The sequence below is a fragment of the Diadema antillarum genome, unplaced genomic scaffold (assembly GCF_040938485.1).
Source record: "Diadema antillarum isolate AM-2024a unplaced genomic scaffold, OU_Dant_1.0 seq00000298_RagTag, whole genome shotgun sequence".
In the NCBI taxonomy this organism is placed as follows: Eukaryota; Metazoa; Echinodermata; class Echinoidea; order Diadematoida; family Diadematidae; genus Diadema; species Diadema antillarum.
Window position 1 is genome coordinate 91,079 of NW_027271321.1, and position 10,170 is coordinate 101,248.

The window sequence follows — 10,170 nt, forward strand, 5'->3', positions numbered from 1 at the left end:
AAATAAAATATTTCACTAAGGAGGCTGACAATCGCTAGTTTACCGAAACTAGGGGCCCTCAACCATACAAGTTACTACTAATATGACACTAGTCTCTGTCTATCTTACAAACGGCAAAATTTGCACATGAAGTTTACTTCGCTAGTGTTTCTAAGTTTAAAAATGACCATTTAATCGCAGAGGGCACCCTTCAAAATACAATTCAAATAATGCCATTAATATACAACCCAATATAAATTTGAGGTACAGTGGAAACTCGATATAAAGATCAGTGTTCTACTGTTCTTTATAACAAGATTCCCCTGTATTAAAAAATGTAGTGTTCATATTTACCTAGAAGGTTGCCAGAATATATATTGTAATCTGCAAATCATATTTGAACTACATTTCAGTTTTAATTTTATTTTAATTTTAATGTTGTCTTTTCCCCCCTACAGCCCCCCCCCCCCCCCCTCCTTCCAACTTATGATTACTTCAAGTTCAGGCTGGTTAAACACCGATAGACATGGCTAAGAAAAAGCCTTTCCATCTTCGGTTGCGATGTAGTATTGATTCGGAGGCCCGGAAGCCCTCAAAAAAACAGTCAACAGTAAAGTTAGTAAACAGTAATGAAGCTGCTTCCCGAACAACAAAGTGGCGACATAAGTTGAAGGCCAACAACCCACAAGAATACACAAAATTGTTGAAAAAAGCTGCGGAATATAACAAGTTACAGAGGATCGAAATGTCCCTAGCGGAGTCCACCTTAAAGAAGAGAAATATCTCCACTGAAGAGAAGGAAAAGTCTGAAAAGTTCCTAGAACAAAAGAAGCGGTGTAATGCGACTGCAGCTCTGCGAATGAGGAAAATGAGAGCAAAGAAAAAGGAGGAGCAACTACGGCTTCAATCAAACAAAATGAAACAAACACCTAGCACCAGAGCTCAAGACAAAAGGCAAAAAGAAAAATTACAAGCACAGGCAAGAAAGAAGCGAGAGAGACGAGCAGCAATGTCAAAAGAAGAACATGAGCAATACAACGCAATGCGACGAGAGAAATACAAGCAGAAAAAAGAAAAAGAAAAGCTTATGTGGATTGAATCGCAGAAGCTCAAGGCTCGAGAAGCAGAGCTAAAGAAAGAAGAGGAACGTTTGAAAGAAATTGCAGAGGCATTCGATCAGAAACATGCGGAGTTGGAAGTCACTCGCAAGAAACTCTCATCTGCAGGATGTGACGTGAGAAGTTCTTCGGCTAGAAGAAAAAGTTTGGAGAGAGTAAGGGCAGTTATGCCACAAGACCGAGAAAAGTGTGTTTCTACGATGATAGATCTATTTCAGAAGTCCTCTCCAAAAAAGCGTGCAGCACTGAAGAAGAGAGGAATGCACACTGGCCTTGAGGATGCCCATCATGAAGTCCAAAATCTCCTGACATCAAGCATTAGTGAGGAAATGGGCAGACTAAAGAGGAGCAAGAAGAAGAAAGACCTAGAAAAAAGAAGGAATATTGCTGCATCACTAAAGATCTTGAGCAAGTACCGACTTCAGAAAAAAGGATCGGCTCTCTTGCAGATGGGCCGCAAGATCATCTCCTCGGCAAGCAAGAAGAAGCAAATGCACGACAAGAGAAAGCTGTCCCCAGAGGTAGCAAGCGCAGTCATCTCGTTCTACGAAGAATCAGCCATCGACCTGCCTGATAAGAAAATGGTATCCATGAAGACCATGAAAAATATTCGATATCTTCAACAGTCAGTGGCGGCTTTGTTCTTGAAGTTCAAATCACAGAATCCAGACATGAAAGTAGGTGCAAAAACATTCTACAGCCTCCGGCCACATCATGTAAAGCTCCAAGGATCAATCAAATTCAGGGCATGTTTGTGCGAATACTGCACAAATATTGAGTTGAAGGCAACAGCAATTAATAATTTAGCACACAGTTACGGAATGAAGTCCTTCTTTGATGGCGTTCACTCAGTGAATCGCGTCACAATGTGTCCCAAGTCTGAAGGAGCGAAGACGTACATGCGACATTGCTCCGAGAGGAAATGCAAAGAATGTGGTCCCAAATTGTTGAGATCTTACCTGAGACCGCTGGTGGAAAAACACGGCCCTAAGCATATGACATGGAAGAAATGGATTCGGGTCAGAGTGGACGAGAATGGGAAGACGATCACCAAGCAACAGATTGTCACCAACGACGGGACAGTATCTCAATGTCTGGAGGAACTTGAAGGGGAGACGGTCACTATCAGTAAGCATCTGCATAGTGCGTCTTGGCAATCTCAGCAGTTTGCTACACTTACCAAGGACATGCCAAACAACTGGGTCGTCATGGTCTTGGACTTTGCAGAGAACTTTGTATGCAAGTACCAAGACGAAATACAAAGCGCACATTGGTATCACACAAACGTCACAATCCACCCTATTGTTTGCTATCACAGATGTCCAACATGTGATGAGACAATGCAGGAGTCACTCGTCTTCATAACAGGCGATAATCGACATACATATCATGCAGTGCACCAGTTCATGTCACAGGCAGTACAGCATCTCCGGCAAAACATGGAAATTGACAAGATCATCAGATTTACAGATCAATGTGCAGCCCAATACAAAAGTAGAGGACCATTCAAGGACATTGCTCTTGCACAGCAACATTACCAAGTTCCAGTAGAGCATCACTATTTTGGTGCCAGACATGGGAAAGGTCCGAGCGATGGGGAAACGGCTGTTGTGAAACGACAAGCTTCATTAGCTATTAGTTCTGGGCGTAAAGTAATGAACAATGCAAAAGATGTATATGAGTTCTGCCAAGATGAATTGACAATACAACCAAGCCAAGCCGAATGTCTCCACTTTCAACGGAAAGTGTTCTTCGTAGAGGAAATGAATCACAACAGAGATCACAAGGACGTCCAGACCATCAAGGGCACCAGGCAACTGCACTGTGTAAAGGGTGAAAGCAGTGGACGGCTGTGGACAAGGAACCTGTCTTGTTTCTGTAAAGGCTGTGTTCTCGGGAATCAGCAGTGTGACAGCAGAGGGACTGTAGATGACTGGAAAAGTGAAAAGCTGTTTGCTGCTACGATTGAGACATCTCATGGTAAGAACTAAATTAACCTTAATATTTACCTAGAAGGTTGCCAATATATATATTCATTTAGTATTATTGACTAATGCTAGTTATTTGTGATCCAAGCAGAAAGTTTTCAAACAGACCCATCTTATTCATTGGTTGTTTTAAAGTCAGTGGTTAATATTGTGGGTCGATTTAAAAAATTGTACAACTGCGATGTCTAAGCAGTGTAACAATGTTCAAGTGGATGAATAAACGGCCAAGAATATAAAAGTTTTGAAAATCCTGCCTTCACTATCCAGATTTCTATGAATAAAGAATGAACCATTTCAGTAACAGTTTATTCAACACTATAGCCAATGGGGAAATTTGAGCATCGTAAAACAGTCATTGCAAATTTACATTTTTGCAGTAGTATTTAAATTATCATTTTCACAGCAATTTTTGCAGGGCTTCATTTCTACACTATATCAGATTTACTAGTAGCACGTGGGACCATGTAGCTCAGATTTTTTTCAACTGGATTCATTGTTAACCAATGCCTTTAACATATATTTCTGTAAGTCCAGGGTTTTTGAAAGATGTTCTTAAACTTATAACTCATGAATTGCTGCTGCACATTACACCATTGTCTTGCCATACGCTGCCACGATGACCAAATGTTGTTCTATACTACAGAGTTAAATATGTGCGCACTATCTGTACATATTTTTCTTTGGATAGACCAATGTTTTTGTTCGTTACAGAGTGGTACAACAGCAAAATTGTGTAAGTGTGAGGTGTTCTTTACAGATACAGGTGATACTGAAGACCCGTCTTCCATGACTGTTGCAGATGATGACTTGGATGCTGACGGCCCGTCTTCCATGACTGATGCAGATGATTACTGGGAAAGCGAATCCTCCCCTTCCTCTTCACCTGTGAAACAACTGCATGTTACCGGTTTGTACAAATCAGTAATATCGCTGTTTATGTTTTCTTCAACCCTTTTTTATATTAGGGAGTTAATTTTGGCGATATGAAAAACAGTTTATTTGTCCCTCGGATGAAACATTTAAGGTAGCCAATGCCTTTTGCAGAGCCCACAAAATGCCCCAATCATTGTTTGAAACCAAAGATATTAGTATTTGGGCAATATCTGTGAAATTTCGAAATCAAAAGTTGTGTAGAATTCAAAAGATAACAGTTGTAGTGTAGTCGGCATTCAAGCAACAACAGTGCATTTATCGTTCGGGGACTGTAATATAATACTTAAAATCCAAATAATAATGTCAGTAGGTATACGAATGTCATAGTAAAGAATTCACTTATTTCTTTTTGCTGTATTTTTAGTGATAAAATATACCATGAACATGATCAATCGATCAAACAGGTCTGTAAAAGGTAGACTAAGTCTAGAATAAATGTAAGGCCTTATAATAAATATACCAAAATAATTTGAATCATAGTTTTCAACTTAACTCCATAAATAAAGTTGCACAGAGGTTTCACAATATTGTCTGCTTGAATACTGTAGTGTTCCCACTAATTCTGACAAATTTCATGCAAAAGTCATTGTCTACCATTAAGGTCTTTTTTATGTATAATCTTCAACTTTCACAGATAACGTGGTCATAGGTGTTCCAACTTCCCACCCGCCTTCTACGTCTGACAGACAGCTTCCCGTTGAAGTCCCAACTTCTAACTTGCTGTCTACTGGTACTGAGCTTCATGTTGAAGACCAAACCTCTCACTCGTCAACGTGTGACACACAGCTTCACATGGAACTCCCTACTTCTCACTCGCCATCTACTGCTGGCACTCGGGTTCATGTTACAGGTTTGTAAAAATTATTTTTTACATCTCAACTTTCAAAGTTCAATTCAAGATTCAAATAATTTACTATCATGCACTGAAGCATAGAAATCATTTCAAATTTTCTGATATACAAAGGAAAAAAATGGCAAGTGGTATAATGTTAACAAATGTACTTAAGATTTTACTTGTTCTAATCATTGAAATTGGTCCCTGCACATGTATTGATGTTCTTGGCAATTTAGGTTTTAACAATCATAGCGCACATGGATTGGAACCCCACCAGCATGAACCCAAACACATGCGCACACACACACATTTATACATACCTCACAAATGAACACACACCTGCAAATGTCCCCATTTTTAACGCTTAAGTCCACCCACACCAAAATACTGATGTGCACTTAAACACCTCAGTGACCTCACCCACTGCAATGCGTATGTATCCACGTGCACTTACAGCATGGAGTCAGCATGAACACACACGTGGGACACATGCTCACCTGCACCCAATTCTAGTCCCAAAATGTCTGTGTTATTTATGTTTAAAGTTAATATACCCAATTGCACATGCAATATATTATGTACATGTGAAGGGATATTTTTTTCCCAACAAGTTAATCACACCTCCACTTTATGCATATTTAGGGAGGCTGTTACAAGATTTATGGAGAGACATACCAGTTCAATTCTGTTCAAATGAGTTTTTCTGTGGATCAAAATTCTCTTTCAGAATAACTATGTCTGAATGCAGGAGGATGTATGTCTTCTTTCATATTAAAGATCACTGGAGATCCTTTTACTGATTATGTTACGTGCAGTACTGGTTATCTGAGAATTGTCTATTGGTGACAGTTTTCTTCTATTTTGCAAAAGCATTGTTACTTTATAATTTTAGATATTTTATCTTTATTCATATATACAGCTTATCGCCAAACTCAGGACCTTCAAACTGGGGATTTTGTTGCCGTTGTATATGGTAAGACGTGGTGGGTCGGAGAAGTCCTGGAGCTGAAAGGAGAAGATGCACATATCAACTTCTTACTCAATAAGGGTGATAACAAGTACTCTTGGCCAGACAAACCGGAGCAAGACTGGATTCGGAGAACTGGGATCTTTGCCATCTTCCCCTCTCCACCAATTCCTGTGTCCTCAAGACATCTTGGATTTGAAGAAAACACTTTTCGTTCACTGGCAACTAGAATCGACACATTCATCAATCTTGAAGAATAGGATTAGTAGGACAGGATGCTGCATTTTAGAACAGGAACATGTATATGTGAATTAAAACAGCCTCAGGACAGCTTTGGCATTCTTCAAATTTTCTAAAATGTTTTATTGGAAGAGTATATGTAAGGAATAAAATACAATGTTTAATGGTGAAAATTCACCTTCCGTATCTCATTCCATTGTATGTTTGCCTTTTTTCATTCTTCCCATGAAAGATATTAAAATTAGCAAATGCCGAAGCTGTTTCGATCCTTTTATGTTATGAGGCACTACTGGCCAGGATCTCCTGCACATCATTCAGTGTAGAGTCTTAGTGCTGTAGTATTCGGTTATTTTAAAACCCAGTTAACCTACTTCAAAAATATGGTTGTGTTTCGGTCATATAATGTACAAATTTTTATACAGGTTGTACATATTCCTTCATTATTTTGCAGGTAATATTTATAGTGATAATTTTACTCGTAATTCTATTTGTAATAATATTTTCAGAACATAATGAGAATCAAAACAGTTATCCAAACCCAAACCATTTTGACCAAAGACGGTTTGGTTACTGCTTTGTTAACCTTTTTACTACAGCACTAGTGTAGACGTGCAGGACTGCGCTGCAGTCATCAGCTGAGGAGCTAGTAGCATGTGGCCTCAACTAGAACAAAATGCAAATGAAAGTATGGGTTATTTGGAATTTTTCATGTGAAAAATGAAGTTTGAATTCTGAATCAAAACATTGATTGAAAAACAAACACACATGCTCATATAAAAAACTGTTGACAACTCATGAGAAACAGGAAAATCTTAAATCAACAAGATATTGTTATAATTCATGGTTTAGGAACTTAATTTTTAATTCATTTAATAGAATTGATATTTGTATGCTAATCAGAAATCAAGTTTTTATGTGACATTACTTTAATACTAAATAGAATGACACAAGTTAACAATACAGGGGAACCGAGAACAAGATTCTTAAATTTCTTGGGACCATCAAAGTTAGATTGCTGTATTGAATCCTTGATAGTATCAGGGCTATTATACATAAGTATTATGAGTATAGGGAACTTCATTATAGTGAGGTCCTTAAGACCATATAAATTAGTGTGTTATATTGTAAATATGTTCTACTAGTAACACAAAAGAATACAAAGAAGTGGGACAAGAAAGATTACATTGTAGTAGTGGAGTTCGTCAGATCAGTGTTCTACTGTTCTTTATAACAAGATTCCCCTGTATTAAAAAATGTAGTGTTCATCACAACGGTGATGGCAAAGAAATTCAAAGTTAGAATTCCTGTAATAACTTCAAAACTTGAACAAAAGCAAAATGCAGGCACTATGTGACTAAAATTAAAAGTATTGTAATAAAATAGTATCAATATAATGTACATGCAAGAATATGGATGTAAATATAAAAGTCACTGTAACTTGAAAACGCATTGATAAACCAATACAAGAACTGGAGTGCCAAAAATATTAGTAAGGTAACATGCAAGAAAATGTGAATATGAGTTGTAACAAAATCTGAAGATATTGGGAATTTCATTTTGAATTAATGAATAAAATTATAATTCTGTCGTTCAATATGTCATTGTGATAGGCATGCACATTAAATTTGAGCCTACCCAGACTACATGCATCAAGTTTTCTGTAATCTGTACATTGTGTAGGAGGAAAGATAATCTTTCAAAGAAGGGTAAACGATTGTAATTAATTAAAATTATCCATGTGATTGCTTATTTTTGTTCAATTAAAAGCTGTTCTTGAAGAAAATCAAACAAAAATAATGAGATACATGCATTATTTGAGTAAAACTAGCAATTTGATGTTTCACGTGTAACAGGACGCCGGTATCTTGGTGTCTTTGTTACATGTGAAACCACCAAATAAACTTTGGGACAAATACATTATGATTATAAGAATAAAATTCTTATATATATCTTTATATAATTATTCTCAGTCATTACTTGAAATTTAAAAATGTTGAAAGTCTGATAAATCGAAAGACAAATTTATTGTTTCACATGTAACAGGACACCAGAATCTTTGTGTAATTGTTACATGTGAAACCTTAAAATGAAGTTTGGGCAAATAGTCATTTTGTATATGTGTCCGCATCTTTACTCTCCGATCTTATTTAAACATTAACCTGTCCTCTTATGCTTCACTCTATTTCCTTTATTATTCATGCTACATTTAAAAGAATATTAACAAATAGGACACTATTTTAGTGTTTCACATGTAACGGGACACCGGTATCTTGGTGTCTTTGTTACATGTGAAACCACCAAATAAACTTTGGGACAAATACATTATAATTATAAGAATAAAATTCTTATATATATCTTTATATAATTATTCTCAGTCATTACTTGAAATTTAAAAATGTTGAAAGTCTTATAAATCGAGAGACAAATTTATTGTTTCACATGTAACAGGACACCATAATCTCTGTGTAATTGTTACCTGTGAAACCTTAAAATGAAGTTTGGGCAAATAGTCATTTTCTGTATGTCCGCATCTTTACTCTCCGATCTTATTTAAACATCAACCTGTCCTCTTATGCTTCACTCTATTTCCTTTATTATTCATGCTACATTTAAAAGAATATTAACAAATAGGACACTATTTTAGTGTTTCACATGTAACAGGACACCAGAAAATCTGTGTAATTGTTACATGTGAAACCGTAAATGAAGTTTTGGGCAAAGTAGTCATTTTTGTATGTCATTTTGCATATTTATTTTCTGATCTTATAAACATTAGCATGTCCCCCTATGGCTCACCATATTTCCTGAATTATTCATGCTTCATTTCAAAGAATATTAACAAAAAGGACTATGTTTCAGTGTTTCACATGTAACAGGACACCGGAATCTTTGTGTAATCGTTACATGTGAAACCTCAAACAAGGTTTTGGGAAAATAGAGTCTTTTTGTATTTGTTAACCTTTTCACTTTCTGATCCTATTTAGGCATTAGCATGTCCTCTTATACTTCACCCTGTTTCCAGTATTAGTTGTGCAGCATTTCAAAGATATATTTACATTAAGATTGAATTTCAAAATTGACCCCTAAAACTGTCTGCAGACCTTTCTAATAAGAAAATGTTGTAGGATTTTTAAAATTTTTAACTTTCGATTGGTATTTTTTGCTGTTGCTGGTGTGGAAAGAGTCACAACATACTTTCCAAATATTTCTTGATTTATAAATATCTTGTGGCAAACTAAGAGAAAAAGCAGATTTTCTTCAGATCAAATTGGAAGGTTGGTGTCCCTGTTACATGTGAAACAAGTGGGCGTTATCTTGAATGTGTGATGATGTGTAGTGGCTACGCTGCAAGATTCAAACTTCTAATAGTTTGTTTGATATACTCCATGTATCTATGTTTCTTGAGATGACAATAACTAAGCTCTGCATTAGTTTTGAAATTTTGAGCCTCATGTCACACTTTGTGTACCCAACTTCATGGAATGACCCATATCAAAGATAGCATGCATGTATGGCAATAATAGGTAGTGATGGCAAAAAACCCAAAAAACAACAACATCAACAACAACACACACACAATAGTTCAATTTCCTGGTCCTGCTGTCGTAAGTAGGAAATCCACCCAAAAATAGATAAATTTTAATAGAAAGAGAAAAATATTTCCTGCAGAACAATGCAAAAATGACAGAAATTGAATAAGAAATAAGGAAGATATGACATTTTGACATTTCACATTTCAGAAAACATGTCTTGACCAGTCCTTATGAATATTCAAATGAGCAAGTTGATAATGTCATACCCTTATAATTTTTGATGTATGTTACATATGAAATTTGGGGGAAAAAAGATTTTTAGCTAATCCAAGTGAAAGCATGTTCTCATACAAAGATATATCACAGTTAACATTTGTTCTTTCTTTTTTTGGATGGTTTTAAAGGGATGGTACAGTATTAGTGAAGATGAGAATTAGGCTGTTAACTTTTTGCGAGATACCAAGAAAACACTTATGATATAGTACAGAGCATACCATTTTAAGAGGAATTCAAAGTTTATTTGATGAAAATCGGGTTTGGAATGACGGAAACATCCAAAAACAAAGTAAAACAAAAT

The 10,170-nt window shown here is 36.3% G+C and overlaps 1 protein-coding gene across 1 annotated transcript; it reads left to right on the plus strand.

Moving 5' to 3' along the window:
- The first annotated feature begins 465 nt into the window (after positions 1-465).
- On the plus strand, positions 466-9,557 carry LOC139730222 (uncharacterized). Its single transcript, XM_071641118.1, has 4 exons — positions 466-3,077; positions 3,843-3,992; positions 4,653-4,868; positions 5,773-9,557. Exons 1-4 carry the CDS (start codon positions 506-508, stop codon positions 6,078-6,080), a joined length of 3,246 nt encoding a protein of 1,081 aa, XP_071497219.1. The 5' UTR covers positions 466-505; the 3' UTR covers positions 6,081-9,557.
- Positions 9,558-10,170: the final 613 nt, after the last annotated feature.